Source organism: Mugil cephalus, chromosome 11 (genome assembly GCF_022458985.1).
Source record: "Mugil cephalus isolate CIBA_MC_2020 chromosome 11, CIBA_Mcephalus_1.1, whole genome shotgun sequence".
NCBI classification, from domain to species: Eukaryota; Metazoa; Chordata; class Actinopteri; order Mugiliformes; family Mugilidae; genus Mugil; species Mugil cephalus.
In genome coordinates this window covers 11,081,986-11,104,611 of record NC_061780.1, presented here as the reverse complement: position 1 = coordinate 11,104,611, position 22,626 = coordinate 11,081,986, and the positions used below count along the sequence as shown (strand labels likewise).

The following is a 22,626-nucleotide window of genomic DNA, read 5'->3' as shown; positions in this document are numbered from 1 at the left end:
TGCGTGACAAAAAAAAACTAAAAAAAAAAAAAACTGCTGTGATGTAAACCTCAGTAGCTTTCAATTACTGGTTTCTTCCACAACATTTAAACTCATAAGAAATATTAAAAAAAAAAAAGCCCCCTCAGAGGTCTACGACGGCTTTTACAACACTCACGTTATTATTCTTATTCCTCATAAAAAAAAGCTTTTGCATCGTCGCAAAAAAAAGTAAAGAAGAAAAGAGAAAGGAAAAAGTCTCACTAGTGCAAACTTTTTTTTTTCTGTGGTCAAACTGTTGATTGACAGTGTGTTTGCTGTTATGGTTATTGACATTCACAATCACAACTAGCAAAACCTTGACCACATGAAATCAACAAATAAACTCAATGCCGGTCACATTCCACTGCAGCAATGAGCCCCTGGACTGCAGTCACGCTTGTATAAAATATGGGATGAATTATATCAAGGTCACTACACAAGTTTTCCAGTATGTTTAATGTGCAGTCACTGATTTTTAGAAAGTTTGCCATTTTGCACGTTTGTTATGCACTAGTTGTGTCACTACTTTACTATTTTACTTTCACATTTTACTTTCATTATTTATATCACAATTAGTTGGTCATTCCAAAGCAAGTTTTAAGCCATTGCTGACTCTCCTCAACCTCAATTTGTAATGGAAAACACATTTTTTAACGTTCTTGCAACACAGAAGTGGAAAACTTTTTATCATGTGTCCCACTGCAGGCTTCTGTACTTATTTTTATTCTGCTCAGTACATTAACAATAACGACCCTGCCCTTAAATGCATTTTTAAATCATACACCCACTTATGCCCGTGACAAGTGACGGCGAGGCCTAATGTATTATCAGGTGTAACTCAGCAAATTAAAATGGACATTTTAATGAAATCGGAAGCCTGCAAAATAAGTGGAAGCGCGCACGGGAAACAAGTGGTTATTGACAGTGCTGTCACATAAACATAATGACAGCAGCCGGAGAGCAATCAAATAATTAAAACATCTTTCTTGTTTTCAAGCTACAAAGCGCGCCCCGTCAGCAGAAGCTCACTGAAAGTAACCCTCAACATCTCAGCGGTTAATCAAATATCGACTGGCCTGCAGAATGACGTAATGTTAGTCACATTGCCGTTCAACAGAACGGGGAAGGTAAGTTTAAAGAAAACCCGAAGCGCCAATTCTTTCCCTTGAAACAGCAATGACAGCAGAACCGCGGGCCTATCATTTCCCAGACTGTCGCTGGCGAACCGCAGCAGTCCGGGAAAAACACCGGCTCTGCGTATCCCAGGATGGGACAGGCATGACAATGATGCAGGGGTCCGGCTTTGGGAGCGTTAACAGAAAACTTAGAAAAAGCATGCCCGATTGGTGCGAGGCGCAGCGAAAACCATCCTTTGCATGAACGCATTCCGCGGTTTCGAGCCGCTTCAGATGAATTCCTGCAGACTTGTCTGCTACCTGACAGACCGAGCTGCAGCGGCACCTCAACTTCAACTACACTCACACAGATCAGGCCGGACACCGAACGGAGATGACAACGCGCAAGCAAAACTCACACGAATCTCTCCCCCTTTTTTTTTCTTGGCTGCACAAGCAAACGAGTTGAGACCGAGAAAAAGAAAAGAAGCATCTCCTAAAAAAAAAAAAAAAAAAAAAAAGAACTGCGGGCTCGAACAACAAAACAAGCTGTTGCATGGAGAAAAGGAAGAGGAAAAGTAAAAAAGAATCGCTGTTAACAAACCTGCAGAGGCGCGTGCATGGTCCTCTGCATGGTGGCACGGCTTTCAACTTACCAAACAAGTGTAGAAAATGTGAAGCAGTCTCTGAGAAGAAACCACGTTGGACTGAGAAAAGATTACAATACGATCTATTTAGAGAAGCATAACGTCACCCCGGGGTGACGTCACGTGGGATTCCTGAACTTCTAAATCATTGCGGTCCGCTTGTAGGCGGCGCGAGCGGGGCGGGGTTTTGCAAATACACGCCCCAGAGGCACGGGTGGACACTGCTGGTCCTGAGTGGGTGTGGCGCAGAGCTGGATCACTAGCGCTGACCAATTAGGAGGGCAATTAAGCTTACCGCAGGCCCCAACTTCTCCCGTCTCTGCACGAACTGTCTCCAAAGCAGAGTGACAGCCGAACGTGAAAGGAGAAGATTCAACCGCTCATTTTCATCACAACAATGGTAACAATAATGCAACAATACCTTGCTGATTCTAATAATAAAATGATCAAAATAAATAAATAACAGCTGAAAAAGTTTTAATATTTTCAGACATGCCATGAGATGGATGACTAAGATTAAAAAAAAAAAAAAAATCCCCCTTGAGTCCTGAACTTATTTTGGTGTTTCCTCTGTAAAATGAAATGTGAAGCATCTTAGTTGTTATTCTCAAAAACAACTTGGCCCTAGGAAGTTCATGCTCACAAATGAATAAAGAAGCACGAAATCCTAATCCGCAGTTCAGTTGCACATAACACCAAAGCTTCGCCACAGCCTGAAGATTTCAGCAGCTGCAAACGTTTGAGGGCACGAGAGTGATGAGTCGTTTTGCTTTGGATTCCACCTTTAGAGGTTTTTTTTATTAACATATCCAACTGTCAAAGCTACATGTTGTTGTGTGACTGACACTGTTCGGCCCTCAAAACTTTGTTTTTGTTACAGTTTTTTGCACAAATTGACCTGCCACTAAAAGGACATACGGCCTCACTGATGATGCATCATCAACAGCTTAACTCGCAAATGAACTGAATCTGCGGGACGCGTAATGTTCTCCGCTGATTGTCTGAAATGTGTGCCACGGCTTCAGCACATTAGGAGAGATTTAAACAGCTCTGCAGCACAAAGCGTTTATGTTGGAGCTCTGCGTGACCTCCTGGTGCCAACTGGCTGTGATTTCTTGGGCCACAGACACTGGTAGTGAACAATCCTCGGCTCCAGGGATTAATGACTCCTCACACATTGAGAAATGTTTACCACTCGCCTGCGACCACTCCACTAGACACACTAAGAGCTCTGTCACTGAAACAATAACGCAGTCTGAAAAGCCCTCATAACTCAGACCCTCTCCGCCTCTGTCTTTTAACCAGAGCTTTAATCAACGTTTATGACATCCTTTTGTCTCTTTATTGCCAATATATTTCCCAACCAATCCAAACATTATGCTCCCAGAGGAGCAGACTATTAAGGTTGGAAAGAGCCGATACAGTTTGGGTCAGTGACCCATACTAAAGCAGATTTGATCTATATTATACTAACCCTTTTATTATTATCCCTTTGTGTGATGCTTTCGGATAAGATCACCTTGGGAAGATAAGAAGCAGTGAGGATGCTTTGTTGTGGCAGGTGTAAAAGGTGAAGTGGGCTAAATAACGAAAGTGTCACGGATATATAAAACAGCTTTCCAAATATTTTTACTTAGTTAAGAATTAATAATGGAAAATAGATGCAGATCTTTCAACAGAGACGGTTACGCCTGCAGTGAAATCTCAGTGTATCTGCATGGTGTACCAACATAAAGTTGCATAAATGGTAAAAGAATGTGTTTTCTAGTATTTAAAGTGCAGTTCACATTCTTTTCTATACTGCTCAAAACTATTACCGTCAGTAGTGCCCGAGGAATTCTGAATAAAGATCACTTACAGTGGTTGACCAACCTGTTTGTTTTAGCAGAGGACGCGGGCCAAGAGACATTGAATTTCAACTATATATCATTCCTCTATATTTCCAGCAAAAGGTTTAATGCAGAGGCAAACCATTTTTTGCACTTATCAAATTTCTGAGACCATGCAAGCCATGACTGTTGTGGCAGAGGGGGAAATGTTGGGAAGATTAGACCTCGACCACAGACTAAAATTTAATAAGATGAAGCTGGGTCGCCTCTGCAGACCGTCTGACTTCAGACAGATCATAGTTCATTTGTTATATGAAGTTCTCTGGTTTTTAAATTACAATCTTAATCAGGACTAATAAGCTGTGCACTCAGAGCAAACTAACAGCTACGGCTGCACAGATAAGCCATGCTTTGTTGAAGCACAGCAGCTATGATGCAAAAACAGCCCCTACTCGTGAGATAGCACAGGGATACTGTGATGTACATTCTCTTATTTTTTTTCTATCATTGTCTAACTTGAATTATAGGGTACGTTTATATCAATTTACATTGCTTTACAAAGCTGGAGGAATCTGCCAGAATTGTTGCATGTAAGGAGCAACAGCTGTTCAGTTAGTTGTTAAAGTACAAGGAGTATTGTGTTGCGAGATAAGTTTCAGGACTTGGAAACAGCGCCAAAGTTTGACTTTTGAGAAGGGAGGTCAAAAACTACTAACGCTGCGGTGTCAAAGTTTGGTGCGGCTTGCAAGAATATATTTATTTGTTCTTCACACTCCGGTCTTCAGCATTAAAGCAAATAGGAAACCCAAACAGAAGGAGATTTGAATATCGGCGCAGGACGCTGTAAACACAATCACTGGAAGTGAGGTGCTTATTCAGCGATACATACACGCGGGGAGGGTCCCAGTAGATAACCTCGGAGACGCTTACACACTCAGACACTCAACCCTGTGACTTCTACATTAGGTGGCTGGTGAATGGTGCTGCCTGCGTGATAGCGCTCTAGATTTAGTGGGGCGATCTGCTCAACTTTTGTGTGTAAGTATGTCACTCAGTGACATTTGTATGTGCTTCTGTATGTGGATTATGAAGAACATCTGTAAAACTGAACATTCATAAATGTTCTCTGGCTGGGTCCTGAGACGTGTCAAATGTATTATAATAACAACAACTTTATGCAGTTAGAATTTATAACGGAACATATTTTTGATTAGGTTACGGAGCAGTGATGCCATTGTTTTATTTGTTTCTTCATCATTCATACTGCACTCCAAAAGACTCTTGTTATATTAGAGCATACTGAATTATAAATAAACATCCTGGTGATTTGAAATAAATTCATAGGGGATTATTTTCATTACATTTTAATTCAATAGAATGACTTTCTGCTCTGTGTGAAACTGTAGAAGCCAGAGGGATTCAGATCCCTCTCTTTACTGTAACATGTGGGAGTGAGGAAATATGTTATTGGTGTAACTTGTTGGAACGTTCACTGAGAGCAAAAGGGTTTGGTCACTTACCAGCAGCTGTAGAAACGTGACTTTTCCTGCATGTGTTTCCACACTGAGGTTAAACAACCTATTCAGTAAAACCTAAACACATCTATTACCTCATCTACAGTTATGAGCTGTAACTAATTGAAGAGTAATCATGAGATGAAACTATACCCATCAAGCAAATCCATCAATAAATATTAGAGGATGTGCAATGCCAGCATTTTAAATGAAAGTCATCAGCTTCCCCAAACAAGAGGGCGAGCGTGATGTAATGCTTTCAAAGCAATATCCCACAGTGTTCTCAGGCATAACTGGAAAAATAGTTCTGCCATCACTGTGGTGCCTGGTCTGAAACAGGGGTAATGATTACCCATTACACCATCATCACGCACAGAGCTCACAGTTACTGCACAGTCAATACATGCAGACGAGAAACTAGATGGAGATAGATGAAGTTTGAAAACTTTAGCATTTCTGGCCAATTTGCAGCTTATCCTCGTGTCGTAGATGCACACAGTGCTCAGTGTATGAATATCACTTACATGTATTCTTGCACATTCATTGTGGAAACTTCTGTTTCTGCCTTGAAGTGATAGCAACACTCCTGCTGTGCTACAGAAAACAAGTGACGAAAAAAATGGTCAAATTGATATGAATATTTGTCGCTCTCATGAGTACTTTATGAGTGGACTACTTTAAATAAAAGCTGCACACACAGGTTGCACTGGATACTATCTGAGAACCTGGAGCATTTATTCCATACAATAATGAACAATATAGATTACAACAGGTTCTTTTCTAGCTTGTCTCCAGCCTAGTGAATGAGACATGAAGAACTACTGATGAAAGTGGAAGCAAGCAGAAATAACACCAGACAAAAATGCTGAAAATGCTCTTTTTGAGGATTCAATGGGAATTTTGTGAAAGTTTCAGCAGACTTTTTGGTCACTGAGTGTGTAAAATCTAGACGGACTGTTTTTATCTACTGACCAACACTGCCACTCTGTGGCCACAAGATGCTTTTAAGCTACGTGTTGATCTGGTGTCGACTCTAAGCCACAACTCTCACACTGACATTCCCCACAGAATACATACAATTGAAAGATAAAATAAAAAATAAATGGATGGATCTAGAGTCCTGTTAAAGTGATGGTAACACAAACATTTACTAACCCTGATTTGTTTAAAGCTGTACATTTCATTACTACTACTTTGTATGTATTGTAATATAGCACTATAGTTTACACTCCATGTTGACATACACATGTCTAAAATTTTTGCATCAAAGTGATTTGAACAGGGGTAACCTATTTGCCTATTTTCATAAATTATTGTATAATAAATAAATCGGTAGTTTTGATAGAACAAACTAAACTGAGATATTTTACCCACTGTGTAGCCTATTGTAGTGTTCATTAGTTGCATCACATGTTTTGTTTTTATTATTTGGATAAAATGTAATTGTTAACACGATTCTGTCATTAATAATTTCAGTGTTGCAGTTTGCCAAATCCACTCCTTTGTGTATAAAAACTATTTATTTAGAAAATCTTTTTCAGGCGTGTTCAGAAACTACAATACGATTATAAAACTAAATATTTGTTTCAATTAGAGTTAATGTATTCATTTAAATAACACGCTTCAATGGGGCAAATTTATTATATCCAGGTCTTAGCATAATTTACAGTTTGGCTTAATATTGCAATAAAACTTTAATTGTACAAGCAAATAAACAAAACACTGCAATCAAATACACTGAACTAAGTAAAAAATAACAAAAAACAGTATAAATGTCCTTGTGCAGGTTTGTGGTGGCACCTGCTCTTAATATACATTTTGCAGTAAAGACAGTCTGCTCTACCACCCCCAGTGTCTTTAATTTTCAGCCAGATGTTGCTTCGTTTATGGGTCTCTCAATTATTTTTGGTTTGCAAACTAGGAACTTGAAATCTTGACATAACCGGTTGTTAAAACTAGCTGCATCTATCTAAAAAGGTTGTTATTATTATTGAATATTATTATTCAGTTTTGCTGTCACTCTTCTGATTTGCTACCAAGCATCGGATCTTAGAGCCGGCTCTGACACATCACTAGTGACAGCCAATGATTGTATACTGTACTACTGTGACAGCAGCAGCATTTAGACAAACACAGTCAGGTCGCCTCTTTAATGAAACTGCTGCAGTCCTACAAGAGGGAAACTGAAACTCTACTATCGATCTCATTACATTTGTATTTTTCAAGTTCAGCGATATTTGGATCGATCCGTCCACGACTACTTCCAACAATGGCAAAATGTTTGCAAAAATTTCGACCAAATTCCGCTGAAAATTGGCCAAACGCGAGTCATACAAATGTCTGTATCTCCAAACCTGCTGGAGAAGCAACTGGAAATACTAAAGTGGAAACACGCTACCACCAATCAGAGGCACATAGTTATATATTTAGGGAGATAGACATCAGCTATGGCGCTAGGCTCTACGTTAACACCGTACCCTCTGCGTCACCTTAACGCAGAAGCATAAACTGCAGGTTAGTGAGATATTGAGGAAGTTACAGTGGATGAACGTAAACGTTCACCCAAGCACTGCTAGCTTTTATCAAACATTTATTTTTAACTGATGCTATTCCGGTTTGTTTTCTAGGCCACATATTTAATGTTAAACTGTGTTTATTATTTGCCTTAAATGCATGCTTCAAACTAGCCTTTATGAGATTTGTTGTTTTGATTAGTGTACATTGATCATTGTGTACTGTGTTTTAGTTAGGCACGTGATGTGCCAAATGACTTCATACGAGTCGACTTTGCACCAGGTGTTTGACCTGACTGCTGACTTCTTGGGTTTGGTGGGCCCCTTGACATGTGGTGCTAGCTGCTTGTTTTCATGATCATTATCATCGTCATCAACATCATCTTCCTTACCATAATTGTCCTTGACCGGGAGCACTTCCACTGCAGGCTGCATGCGCTTCCTCTTTCCAGAGGGGCCCATGTCCTTTGGGCCTGGAATGTCGAGGTTGTAGGTGGAAAGGACAAAGTCAGGATCTGCTACACCGTCATCTTCCTCCTCGTCATCGTCACCAGTGGCAGGGTGGCCCAGCCCAACAACAATCTGCCTTCTTTTGCCATTAAACAGACAAGCAGAAAGCTGATAAAAGTTAAACACATGCAGTAAAACACAAAACAACGTCATAACTGACAGAAATCACTCAAATTTACTAGTTATAGATTTGTGGATTTATTTAGAAATGGGCAAACTTCTCACTGAATGATTATGTAATGTTATTTGACAACAGGTTTGTAACCCACCCCCTTCTTATTTATATGCCCAGTTCCACTCCCTCCTCCTCCCTGCGAAGGTGCATGATTGGTGGAGCAATTATTCCATGGCCAAAGTTAAAGTACTTTATTTTTCTATCCGAACTAATTGAATTTAAGCACAAACAGAGTTATTGACTAGCAATGGTAAGTGAACGCACGCGACTTATGTAGATAACCAATAGGGACACCCAAAACAGCGACACAGTGGCCTGTGATTGGTGGAAAACTTCCGTCACGGGATGATTTTTTATTTTTTTTAAGTGTTCTCTCACAACACTAGAATTACAATATGCTAAAAGGCTATTATTGAATTTGAACAAAATTATGCCAAAAAACCCTGCCATTATATTTCCTTGTTTATAAAGAAATTGGGGATATGTGTGTCTTAAGACGCATCGGGCGTATGTCTAAAAATGCACATACCAAAGTAACTCTTTGTTTTATCTGAACAGGACGTGTGGTCAAATAAAGTGCCTAAATTTTTCATGCCGTAATTTCGCTGGATACTGTGTCTGAACTAAGTAGTCTACGTCGCCCACTAAGCCGTGTGATACAGACGTCGTCCTCCGTGCACGTCGTCTAACAACACGCCTACTACAGTTGCTCCCACCGCTGTCCACTGCCCTGCTGCGTCCCCGCTCCTCGCTGCTGCCGCTGCGCTGCTTGCCCTCATTTCTAAATGCAGCAGCGACCATGACAGGCATCGCCGCTGCTTCTTTCTTCTCCAACGCGTGCAGGTTCGGCGGCTGCGGACTCCACTTCGACTCCCTGTCCGAGCTCATCGTGCACATCGAGGACAACCACATCGGTAAGAGCCGACGAGTAACGAGCGCCGCAGCCTGCAGTGCTCGAGGTTTGCAGCGAGCAGACGTGGCTCTGTTAGCCAGCTAGCAAGTTACTTCCTGCGTCCTGACAACCCTGTTGCTAGGTGTGGTGGTTGTTGATGTTTCGCTTGTTCCTGTTCACTCGTGTATCAGAAATGTATCAGTGTTTACACAGCTGCAGCGCGGACGGACCGGCGTGGACACAAAGGCAGGACAGGACAGTTTCTTTACGCTCTGTCGCTTGTGAAACATTATTGCAGTATATAATGGAAGGCCCGCGCGCAGAGAGTGAAGCGTCGCGAGCGACTTAACTTCCAGTCTGCAGGAGCCCCTGAAGCTTCACAGCTCATTCATAACACATGCTGCATTCAAGGGCTCAGTCTTATACCAAGTGGCAATAAATATTTATTTAATCCCCCTTTTCCTTCCAGCTCTCTCATTATAATGTCAGGTTAAACTTTTATTTTCTTTCAGACGTTTTTTTTTTATTGCAAATTTCATTATGACGTTTGCTTTTGAAGAGTTAGGAGATAAACACACTCCAGTATTAGTATTGGTTTGATGTTAACCAATAGATATACTTTTATTCCTCATTGTAAAAAGCACTACAACTTCAAAATAAGTACACAGCATTATACTGGTACCAAAACAATACAAATGAATTAATACACAGACACAAGAAATGCCTTAAAAATGCAGCTACAATTGTACAAGACTTAAATGTGTGTAGATGTAAATACATATTTTACATATTGAACAGGTTGGGAAAATAACAAAAGACTATAATATAGTATCACATTCATTGTATGCTCTGTCAGTAAGTGAAAGGAGACATGCACTAAGCCATGGCCAAATATTATTTAATCTACATATACATAAAAAAACTAATTTGAATTTCAAAATATTCGTATCTTCTCTCTACAGGAAAAACACTCGGAGGGCTAGAAATATTTTCTGTGTAGCTACATGTTGGCAACAGATTTCTGCAGACTGTGTTGTTTACCATTGTCATGTATGGATTTTGACTTGTTTCAGCACCCCCAGAAACGTAGTACAAATTGATTACTTGGACCGTGCTGGAACTAAACCATTCACATAGCATGCCAGACACTGTATGAGGGAGCAGGCTACACATCACAACACACATTTCCACAGATGCACAACCTACATGCTGCTCATTAAGTTGCTTAACAGTATTTTGGGGCGTATAGGACGGTCAGAGTAAGTATGGTTACAAAAACAAATGAAAGCGACTTAGATTTGGTACCATTATTATATTACTATTGGAAATAGTTTTTCATTGTTAATGTTTTTGTTTTGCCCGCTACCTTGAACTTTTGGGAGGCGGCCACAAAATTTGGTTACTAGGGGAAATGAGGCAGAACCTTGTCACACACTGACATCCATGCCCATTGTAACTAGAGTCATAACAAAGCGTGGAACCCAAACACAATCAACAGCGCCACCTCTGGTTCAGGTGGCACTGGCCAGAACTATTACGACAAATTTATTTGTCTCAGCTTCTGATGGAACTGATTGAAATAATGACCCGTGGAACATATCGTATTTTTGTTACAGTATGCTGCGTTAAATTAAGAATTTGTAAAATTTTACTTAATCGGGATACCACGTCAGTTTTTTTGAAATTTATTACAACATGATCGTCTGGTATTTAAGGAACCTATGGAGCAGTTGTTATTAGAACCTGGTTATCCTGGCTTGAATAATTTATATAGTAAAACAACAGATTACACCTATTCTGGTTAGATTCTAATATAAACCTTTATATAACGTGTTCATGAACAGGTGCTAAAGAATTTATCTCCTTAAACTGTGTCAAAACAAGGATGTGAATTCCACTCCTCACATGTTGACACTGCTTACATCTGTTCCCTGCTCCAACATTTTAGACATTTTAGATATTATAGAAAATGCCTCAGCTGTCTCTGTTGTTCTTGTTTGTTGCCTGACTGGCTTCAATATCCCCAGCTCTCTGATTGTGTGCTGTGCATGTGTCCGAGGTGTCGGACTTAAAAAAAAAAAATGCCTCCAAATGACTTATTGGGGAATAATGAAGCAATTAGTTGGCTCGAAGTGGAAAAACTTGCTGCCCCCCTCCTTTGTCTGCCGGCCTGTGCTCACTCTGGGAAGTGCGAAATCTTGCGCGTTGTGCCAAGTGCCTGTGAAGCATAATTACAGAGAGGGTGCTTGATTTGGCATGTCTTCCTCCTCATCTGGTGGCCTGCTGCTTAAAGCACATTCTCCTTTATAATTAGGCGCCTGGAAAACAAGCACACATTCTTGTCCCTGACTTGTCCAGCCAGCCTGCCGCTTAGGTCTGTGGACAAGAGGTGGCGCTGCTCTGCTGCTGGTTGAAAGAGACATGCCTGGTCTTTACTGACAGACTTATCACAGATATTATGTGCCTAAAGTACTTCCTTAACTCCTATAAGTAACATGTATCAAAGGGTGCAGCTTTATTAAAACACACTGAAAAGAATAATTAATAATTCATTGAGAAAAAAAATATTTTAAATATGAGAGACGAATAGCCAATTTATTAGATTTACTGCTTAATGCAAACTCATTCTTTTGTAACATTCATCCACTAAATCTCCCTTTAGACTGTTATAATGTTAAGTTTTGTGTAAGAAAGGTGGTAATTCAACTGTAGCATTATTTTGCAGGATGGCATTTATGATGCTGTTAAACTGCATTGAATTAAATACAATTAGTGTTTCTGTTATTTAGCTCAGCCCACTGACAAAAATGGAGTTGTCAAAATAATAGAGATATTTTGGTACAGTACAGTTCAATAGTTCTGCAAACAACAGCGTCCAAAATTAAAACACAGTTGAATTATCAGCTCTCTGTTATTTTAAACAAATGTTTTAGTGTACCTAATAAACTGGAAAGTGAGTTTATCATAATCTTTCCAGAATATTTTATACCTATACATTAATTCAAAAATGGATCAAAATTGAATCAGATTAATAAAACCTTAATTTACACATAAACACGGGCAGCAGTGTGGAACTCTACATGCTTTTGTTTTTGAAACTTAATTTTGTAACTTGTGAAACAAATATCCAGAAAAATATAATATAAATATCAAACTTTTTTTTTTTTTTTAAGCATGCAGCGATGATTAACTCAAAAGGGGGGCGCTATTGTTTGTCCCTCATCATATCATGGCAGCAGTTTCTTGTTTCATTTTATTTTTTATTTTTTTTAGTTTCTTATAATAACACGGGGTCCACTTCAACATTTTCTGAACAATTTCGCCTTAATTTAGCACATCCTAATAAGGCCCTTCAGGACCCGAGTAAATGTTTAACATGGAGACCGATGCTTAATAGATCTCCTCAATGACTGCACACACCTAGCTACTTAAATGTTTACTTTGTCACTGGGCCTCTGTAGAAGCAAATAGTGATCATGTTATTTAGACCCGTGAGTGTGTGCGCGCTGCTCGGAACTGGCGTAGTGATGGCCTGAAGTGTCCAGACACAGCAACAACGGGTCTGTTTGTTGCCATTCCTCACTGGGGGCCCATTTAGTAAATTTTGCTATGCAACCCCCCAAAATCTGCACGGAAGCAATAAATTTGGGAACAGTAACTAGTTCCCTGATCTGTGCACCTGGCGGGCCTAATTACATTTCCCCATCCCCCCGACACTGCCGCTCCTGTTCCTGTGTGGTGACCGCCACATGGGGGGCTCCTACGCTCAAGAAAACATTTTCCAGTGGTGATCGTGTGCAGCCCATGTTGACATTACACAATATGGACAGTCAATCAGGAAATTAAATTCATGATTTTTATCAGAAAAAAAAATAATAATAAAGTTCAATTTACTCTATATCTTGTCCCATATCAAGGCAAAGGTTTAACCTCCTGAAACCTGAGGTTTAGTTTAGTATGCATCTTTAATTTCTCAAAGCTATTTGGGATTAATAGGAACTAAGACGTATAAAAAACTAAGAATCATCTTTGTACAGGAAGTAGTTTTTGGGAAAAAGATATCTCTTCATATATGGACATGGGGATTATTTCATTGTATATTGCAATAAAGTTACCAATATGTATGAAAATACAAAACTGAACAAAGACAGAATTAGAAATAATGAAGTCCTAATGTCCTCAAATGAGTACTTGCTAAATAGTGGAGTTATAGCTTGTTACTGTTGGTAGAATTTCTTATATGTGTGTGTGTCATTTTAAACTAGAAAAGTTCATAAGCATAAATAAACAACTTTCACCCATAAAATTTGATGAGGTTTTTCACATTTTTGCACTTTTGTCCGGTGATCGGCTGTAGAATGAACCTGCTGAAACCCGCTGTCGTGTTTTTACACAGCTAGTGTGTCGTTATGAGGACATCAGGTTTAAATGAAGCAGAAGAAGCCGCCACAAACCTAAAACTTGAACCACATGAGGTCCCAGGGTCTCAAGAGGTTAAACAAGGTCCATTTAGGATCTAGCTACGCTTTTTTAATTAATTTGATATTTGTCATGCACCGTTTTGTTAAAAGACTAATGTGGATCTGAGGAAAAGAGCAGGCGTCATTGAACTTCTCCATTCTTCCAAGAAAGTAGGTTTGACAACAAAGGGCTGGCAGTTCAAACATGACCACAGTCCAATTAAAGAGGATTCATTGTCATTTTTAATTAATTATCTAAGCTGACAAAGATCCCAGAGTTTCACTTCTTCCATTTCTGATTTTTTTTTTTTTTAGCTGAATGCGTTGCTCTGTTTTACATGAACGTAAAGTGAATATCTTTCGCTTTTCGTTTGCGTTTGACAACACAGTTTGAAAAAGATCAGAAAAATTGAGGAGACACTGTTTTTTGATAATTTCATACATAAAATAATTAATTTATCAGCAGATGGTCCGTCCATCTGCTTGAACAATAAGGTCTTATGTACAAATGTGCACAAGTCACTGTTTTAAACAGATTCATAATGGATCATGGATCGTAACCACCATGTTTTTTTTTTTTTTTTTCAGCTTACAGCAGCTTACACATGGCGCTTGACTCTGTTTCATTTCCTCCTTAGAGGTCACATTGTAATGAATTACCTGTGCCACCACTCCTGGTAATGTTCCCTGCTGCTCACAGCCACCATAAACATGTCACCATAATGCTCACCACTCTGTTCTAGTCTGCCCCACAGTGCATTTGGCCATGAGGGTGGAGGGCCAGACACTGGTGGAAATGAGAGAGGGAGCTGTGTGTCTGGTGTGTGTGAGGGAGCTTGTTGTGGAGGGTGTTATGAGAGGGAAGCAGGCGTCACTTCCCCTGTCGCCGTAGGAAGGTTTGTCGTGTGATCGTCCCTCGGTTTCCTGTTGCAGACCATCAATAGGGACCAGTTTTGCAATGAGTTATTGCATCATGTTTTCTGTTCTGATACGATGAAAGCACTCAGTCAGTCAGCATTTGGCCCCTCACACAAGTTTCTCTCACAAACAATAAGTTGATTGATGTGCGCTGTGTCTTATTGAGGCTGAACTGCCTTAATTGAAAACATGATAAGCTTTTAATGTGCACATTAAAATAAATCTAATTCAACATTTTGAATTGAAATTTGAATCCCTTTCTAAGGCTATAATTGTATTTAATGGTTTCAATTAAAACATTGTCCTGATCTGCAGAAAATAATCAGGTTTCTAACATTTAATCCAGATTTTTCGCCAAATGTTGCCAAGTGAAAATTGTCTTTGGTGTGAAGTGCATTTTGTAAAGAATGCAGAATTTGCAGACAATTGAAACCTTGTGTGAGAGTGTTTTTGATTTACAGAATTAAAATTGTGTAAAATGACACATATCCTTAAACATTTTTGATTTCAGAGCAAATCAAAAATAACCTGTGCATTCAGTGTTTTATATTCTTCTACCTGACCTACCTGTTCTTTATCCCCCACCTGACTGTTCTCCGTGTGTAAACATCACTTCTGCTTCCTGGCCTTCTAATAGTCGACCACCAAGGTGGACCACCTGTGTGGTTTGATTAGACTGGTTCCCATCTCTACTTAAGGCGCCTTCGTCCCGGTCCCTGACTGCTGGTGGCCCCAAAAGAATAGCAGAGACTGTGGGGAGCTGGCCCCAGCAGGCCTCCTCCCCATTCCCCACCTGAGGTGTGTGTGATTTACAGTGTGTGGGAACATGCTGATCCACTGCCGCTTGAGCAGCCCGTGAGAGGGCCGCCATACCGCTGCTTGATACTCATTAGGGATCTTAGGAGGGATTTCTGGTCCACTCATGCACACATGCCTTCGCACAGCGCTCAGAGTAGTCTCTGCACCGCCTCGGGCTTTTGGCAGGGGAGCAGTGTCGTAATGAATGTGTCCTTCCTGCTTGGTGTTTCCATGACTTTGGACGGAGAGTAGAGAGAGGTGTGCTGTCCTACTCACTGGGGATAAATCCACCTTTAATGAAACACTTGCTCACGACTGAGGACTTGAGAGAAAGCTCCTGAGCCTTAGACACAGATTTAAGCTTTTTTATCTGCCAGTATCCTAAAACATGTGGCCTTAACCACTGAGTAGATGAGGCTTTCTGTCTATTAACAAGACATTACTTTGTTGACTTTTGATTTCTGTTTCACCTTTACACTGTGTCTCTACGTGTATGTAGCTTGAGTTTCGGCAGTTTGTATCACTTTCATGACAGAATTAAGCTTCTGTCGATGTTCTTTTGTGCACTTATTTGATGTTTTGCATCTGAGAATATGACAAAGCAACTGGTGTCTTAAGTACTTGAATGTATTGATGTGGGCCTCCGGTGTTGCCCTTGCGGATAGAAGATTTAGAGACAAAACTCATTCCCCATTGCAGTGAAACATAAATAACAATCTAAATGGGAAGTCCCGTGTCAGCGATCAACCCTAAATCAAATCTGCCATCCTGTTCTCAGAATCTTTAGTTTTATTCCACACAAACAAAGGAACAAAGAAACACGCAAACGGGAGGAAAAGCTCAACGCCGTGGAAGCAATAAATGAGTGTGACTCAAGATTTTATAACAGCCTGACAAAGGTGTTGCTTACCAAGAACTTTAATTACACCTTTCCCGTGTGCGTTGTATAATTGCCAAAGTCATTATTTCAACTGGAACTGGACTGTCGTTATTATTAATAGTAGGAGCACTGATGTTATTATGTCTTACTGAATACATAAAGCCTGTTAAAGCTTCATTGTAGTCATTGTTCCATGAAAAAGGCATACCATTAGCCTTGGGTGTTAGTATTGTGTTTAAATGAGCATGTGGATGGAATCCAGCGATAGGTTTAACCACATGGGGGTAGCAGTCTCTCACTGCGCTGTCAGCGGTAGACAGGGCGGCTCAGCTGGTAAGTGGTAGAAACAGTTTTTTTTATGGGGCATCTCTCTTCTCCCACATGGACAGCAGTGGGAAGAAGCGTTTGAAGTCAGGCCCGCTTCACCTCAGGGTGTGGAGATTGGCCATTGTTGTACATTTAGCACCGCTGAGCAAGATGAATGTCTGGAGCACAGCATGGGAAAACGTAGTATGTGTCAAGTGTGGTCATGTGTGAGCAATGCGGTGTCTGCAGAGCAGCTTTTTTTTAAAAAAAAAAGAAACGTGCAACGTTGAATTGATTTGCATGTCCCTATCCTACAACGCTATCTGTGCAAGCTTTGCATTTTGCAATTGTTGCTACAAGTCAGTGATTAACAAAAACCAACCATTGTTTGCTTTACACCAAGGAAAGCTCACTTCTAGCTCTCATTTTCCTACAACAACTTAATGCCTACAGTATTTCAAAGAGCGACTTCCCCTTCAGCGAGACGTCTGTCACACACTTACATTAGACACATGTCTATGTCTGTATAAGAATCCTTTCCATCAGCATGTTGTCAGACACTTAAAATAACAACTTGAGGCTGCCAGTGACAGAAACAAGCACTTGCAGTGGACTGTGGACCCACAACTATGGAAAAATAGGACCCAGGTTTAAAGATACAATATAAAAAAAATGATAATTTAAGACTCTACCAACAGGAGGGACATGCCTAATCGTTAAGTAAAGTGCACAGATGGTCATACAGAGCACCATCTTAAAAACTGTATATTATATCCAGATTGCGTGTTTAAAATAATAATTGAACCCGTATTGAACATGGCAACATATAGTTTCATAGTTTTATTGACTTGTATTCATCTAGTTGTGCGTGCTACTCAACAGCACAACAGTTCATCACATACTGGCTCACACGCATTCACACCTGGGATCCAGCTCCACCACAGTCTGCTGTTTGCTGCTGCTGCTTAGGGACACACTGATGTACGTAAAGAGAGAAGAAATAGATCGACGTACTGCGTAGGCCTGGACAGAAGTTATAAATGATGAGTATTGGTGTAAACCTACCAGGGTTACCTGCCTGCTTTGATTATATTTCCACTCTGTCAATGTGTGTCATAAAGCTGGGCTTTTATTGCACCACTCTTAAAAAAAAAAAAAGCAGTGGAGTCAGGTACCACAAAACTCCACCTTTCCTCTGTGTGAAAAAAAGCACTTTGCTGCAACCACAGAGGATTTGCCTGATTTCCAGCCTCTCTCAGAGGGGATGCTCTCCCACTCCCGGAGCTAATGCTTTAATGGAAACAGCACATGGCAGCAAATCAGTTAAAGAATATACAATAACGTACCAGATAATTCCTGAAAAAGTTTTCACCAGAAAAGCTTGTTTTCCTATTGACAGAATGTAACAATTCATTCTAGTGTAGTTCCAGTACTGATAGTTAATATGTATTTCCCTCGTCTTATTTTATTCAATTCCATTTAATGTTTTGTATGAGTGAGTGTGTCTGAGTACATGTATATGAACTGTATGTACTTCTAAATGTACTGTATATGTACTACTACTTTTTACTTACTGTTATTTACACACATTCAAGCCAGCCCGTTTCTTTTTCTGCTCAGATACAGACCCGTGTCTTCTGGAGAAACAGGAGCAGCAGCAGCCGACATATGTCGCCCTCAGCTACATCAACAGGTAAAGAAATAAGTTACCATTCAACGAATGTGGCTGAATATGTTGATGTAGTAACCGATTAAAATGAATCAACTTAATCACATATAGTGTAAACGTATCAAAATGTAACATAATCTTGACATTAATATTATTAACTACTTGTACAGCAGGAAGCGTTTCTACTGTGTCAAAAGAAGTGTGTGTTCTACCAACGTTTTCAAATGTCATCTGGTGGATTGTTTAAATGAACTGCTGCAGTATTTCGTAGATGTTTTTTTTTTTATTGCACTGGGTTCATCCCAGTTGTCTTTGATATGGTGCTAAACTGTGGTTTTTAAAGTCTCGTGCGACAAGGCACTGTTGAAAAAGTCCTGCCACTGTCTCCCGGCCTTCACAGCCGCGTCTTGATGTGGCTATCTCTTAATTTGTTAATTCCACTTTTGCTTTAACAATGTCTGTGGTAACATTTCATTTTTATGATACACATTTACCAAAGACTTTACTATCCGTCATAAACCCCCCCCAAGTGTGCGTCCACATGTCGTACAGTAGCAAATCTACAACATCGGGGCGCACAACGTGCTCATTGTGCGCTTTTTCATTAAGAAGGGTTTCGCAAATCCTGACCAGATTTACGCCCCACAACGCCAGGTTCATGACAGATGCTGCGAGGCGAGAGCACGAGGCCCTGAAGAAGAAGGTGCAGCCCAAGCTGTCTTTGTCTCTGGCAGGCAGTCTGTCGCGCGGCAATGTTTGCACGCCGCCCCGCCACACCAGCGGAAACCTCACCCCTCCGGTCACCCCGCCCATCACCCCGTCCTCTTCCTTCCGCAGCAGCACACCTACAGGTAACCATCACCAGCGAGGTACACGTCTACGATTTAGTCCCACTGGTGCATATGTTTGATTGGTTTTAAAATATTTGTGTTATGACAGCAACTCCTCTGCTTCCTCACAGAAGACATGACCAGGCGAGTCCCTTGAGGATACTTATCTGACCTTTTTATGTCTTCAGATTTGTTTGTTAGAGCTCTGGATCCCCTGAAATTGTTGTCAAATGTAATCAAGCATTGATAGAGTCCAAATATAAAAAAATATAAAAAATTCTCATGAATATGGAATTTCATTACAGTTATGTGTTATCCATTATTAGGTTCATGATTTGTTCTACATTTGGTTTTGCTATCCAGCTAGTGTGTGGGTTCATCCTGGGTAAAATTCTTTAGTCTTGCTAGTTTTTAGTATTAGCTGAAGATTGGAGATATAATATGATATAGCTCACTTTTAGGCTCCAGAACATCAGTGACTTAGATTAGTCACTTGCTTAATTTGGTAAACTGACCACAACTTACATTACATAAGGGCGACTTTTTTATCCTTTGTGCTCATGTCCTTGTTTCATAAAGTATGCTCTCATCTGGAGCTGTCTTTAATTAACTGATTATGAAAAGCGACTAATAATAGCAGCGACTTGACCCAAGACCTCAGCGAAATGTAGAAATTCTTTCCCATGATTTTCACATTTCAGACCATTCCGAAAAACTGGGCACTGTAATGTAAGTATAGATCATGGGAACGCTGCCCGAGAACTCATAGTCAGATGGGTCCGTGTTTGTCAGCCTGAAGGCACAAAGACCAAAGACCAGGGTTCCATTCCCATAGCTAAGTCACAAAGTGTGTATAAATCAGAGCACGCTGGAGACTGGCCTTTGTCATGACATGTCTCGCACAGATGTATTAAGTCTTTTTCCTATTCCACTTCCCACCTTTCGCCCTCCCACAGGTAGCGAGTGTGATGAAGAGGATGTAGAGTTTGAGGAGTCTGACAGTGATGAATCGTGGACCACGGAGAGCGCCATCAGCTCCGAGTCCATCCTCAGCTCCATGTGCATGAACGGAGGCGACGAGAAGCCTTTCGCGTGCCCTGTTCCAGGCTGTAAAAAGAGATATAAGGTAAGCTTCATTCCCACCTTATTAGAATAAGATGTGAGTGTAACAATGTAAAGGCATACAATACTTTTACTAGCCCTGGAGAGAACTGATGAGCACCTGATACATGTACTGTAACAAGTGTGAGATATACGATTGTATTTGCTTACAGAAATTAATTAAAATGGATTTCCTGCTGCTGACAGTGGGAAAACTGGGTCTTACCGAGCGTTACAGCAACATAAATGCATACATCTAGTTCACTTCAATAATGTGGAGTTTTACGGGATTTTCCACTCACATCTGGTATGTGTGGTTGGGATAAATTATGTGCAGCCTGAGAAAATTGCATTGCTGATGTGAATGACAGGGTTATAGGCAATGACTTAGACTGAGGTAGCAGGCTGGATTAGGCATCTGTTTAGGGGAGAACAAGCTAGGCGTGCAACAAGAAAACATCTTTAAGTTGATTGCTAATGTTTTTTTTTCGTCCCATAACCATACAACCACACACTATATGATTAAAATCTCTTAACAAACAAGTCCTTATACTACAGTGTATAGGATGATACTGGACAGTAGTGAGTCTATATTCCTCTCCACGCTGTGCAGTCGTGTTAAGCTCAGCCAAAGCTGCATTTGTTCGATTGACGTGTTTTTAAAGTCCCGCCCTCGTCTCATTACAGAATGTGAACGGAATCAAGTATCACGCCAAGAACGGCCACCGAACCCAGATAAGGGTGCGCAAGCCCTTCAAGTGCCGGTGCGGGAAAAGCTACAAAACATCTCAGGGTCTCCGCCACCATACCATCAACTTCCACCCGCCCGTCTCTACTGACATCATCCGCAAGATGCAGCAGTAGAGACCGGGGAGTGACCGGGCTATGTCAGAAACCATACCACCACCACTACCACCACCAACACCACCAGCGATGGCTGTGTCACTCCACCCCGTCCCTTTCATCCTCCAACCTCAGCCCCTTTTCTTCCCCTCTGATTCTATTTTGCTTTAACACTATTTTTTTGATTGCATGTTATAAATATATAATTATTCAACCCTAATTTTTGTTTAGAATGTCAAATCTTTATGTAGTTCAGTTTTGTATTTTGCACATTTAAGCTATTTATCCTCTCTTCGAGGAGCACACAGTGCTAGTTGCAGACTAGAGAATGGCCGAGTCACAAGTAGCCTTGCGTATACAGTGGAGGCTTTCTGTGTCAAAGGGAAGAGGAGGAAAGGTTTCAATCTCCTCATAGAGGACGGACGGCGGCACCATTACCTTACCTCTGTCACGTCAATCAGAGTCTCATTTGCGGCTAAAATGTGACGGGGGAAATTGAAAAATGAATGTGCATTATTTAACAGTTGTACATTTTTCATTCTCAGTTATTGGACTTTTCCCTTCATATCACAAGAAGTCAGCGCCCTTTTTGAACCATTTTAATTGCAAACACTCATGTGTGTGTGTGTGCACTGAAAGTTTATCTCAGGAGATTTTTGCAAGCATTTCAGCACCACGGTTCTGGCCAAGTGTTCTGATAGTATTCATGCTGTTCATGGGAATGAGTCGTTTTCAGGACTTAAGCAGTTTTTTTCCGTGTTACTTTACAGTGAGAGATTGAAGCACTTTTTGTGACAGTTGCCAAATGATTCGCATTTTTTTTTTTTTTTGCCAATATCTTGTTTTTATTGTGTATATATACAGTGTACATGTACAGTTGCATGTTCTACATTGCTCCAAGGAAAGATGTACATCAATCCTCCTGTGTTTTAAGTGTTGTGAGATTTCTGTAAGAACAGTAGTTGCCTTGAATTGTAAACCATTCCAAAAATGTCTTCATTTTGACAGCTCATACCGATTCAGCCGAAGGCAAACAGCCGGTCCAGACAGATTGCTGTTCTCTGATCCCCTGGTCTCAGAAAACCAATTGTCCCAAGTCATGGATAATAAGAAAAGAGGGGCTAGTGTTAGCCATGTATTTAGGACTTTAATGCTCTCACTATTCTGCTGTCAGGCTGTGAGAAACGCATTCAGTCCATACTTTGTGCCATAGCAATATAATGCCAGTCATCTGTGAAGACCAAATAATAATAGTTATAATGCAGATAAAAAAAATGCCACAAGACTAGGGATTTATCTACACTGAGCCAATAACCTTCACAGCATGGATGTTAGTGTTTAAGGACATGAGAACGGTGGCAGTGTTCATGCTGCCTGTATGGGGGGAAAAGTCTTTGATATAGTGTACAGTGAATGTATTGTCATGTGTTAAGTGCATTAAATTATATTTTCATATGTTTCTGAAGTTATATTAAAAAAAAAGGATATACTATGCGTGAAAATGTGTATGAAAAGACAAAGCCAGAGGTGATGTCGTACTGTATTTCTTCAAAAAGCTGCTTCATGTAAACTTTTGTTACGTTTAGAATAAAAGTTCCTCTGTTC

The 22,626-nt window shown here is 40.4% G+C and overlaps 2 protein-coding genes across 6 annotated transcripts in view; one reads left to right on the top strand and one right to left on the bottom strand.

Moving 5' to 3' along the window:
- creb5b (cAMP responsive element binding protein 5b) overlaps positions 1 to 8,566 on the bottom strand; it is a 41,570-nt gene extending 33,004 nt beyond the window's left edge. For 2 of the 5 annotated variants that reach the window (XM_047599633.1, XM_047599634.1), the window contains exon 1: positions 1,741 to 2,135. In XM_047599633.1, the coding sequence (XP_047455589.1) occupies positions 1,741 to 1,770 (30 nt within the window). In that variant the 5' untranslated portion in view covers positions 1,771 to 2,135. Of the gene's footprint in view, positions 1 to 1,740; positions 2,138 to 8,031 lie in introns of those variants that run through there. The other 3 variants (XM_047599636.1, XM_047599635.1, XM_047599637.1) reach the window with 3 other exon arrangements.
- Positions 8,567 to 8,726: 160 nt separating this feature from the next.
- On the top strand, positions 8,727 to 22,625 carry jazf1b (JAZF zinc finger 1b). Its single transcript, XM_047598335.1, has 5 exons — positions 8,727 to 9,238; positions 18,199 to 18,271; positions 18,902 to 19,098; positions 20,034 to 20,203; positions 20,866 to 22,625. The coding sequence occupies exons 1-5, from the start codon at positions 9,124 to 9,126 to the stop codon at positions 21,040 to 21,042; spliced, it is 732 nt and encodes a 243-aa protein (XP_047454291.1). The 5' UTR covers positions 8,727 to 9,123; the 3' UTR covers positions 21,043 to 22,625.
- The last annotated feature ends 1 nt before the right edge of the window (position 22,626 follows it).

Excerpts from the sequence above, each read along its gene's own strand:
- jazf1b (XM_047598335.1), top strand. The coding sequence starts at position 9,124 with ATGACAGGCATCGCCGCTGCTTCTTTCTTCTCCAACGCGTGCAGGTTC. Across the intron at positions 18,272-18,901 it reads GCCCTCAGCTACATCAACAG|GTTCATGACAGATGCTGCGA; the intron begins GTAAAGAAATAA and ends CCACAACGCCAG. Across the intron at positions 19,099-20,033 it reads CCGCAGCAGCACACCTACAG|GTAGCGAGTGTGATGAAGAG; the intron begins GTAACCATCACC and ends GCCCTCCCACAG.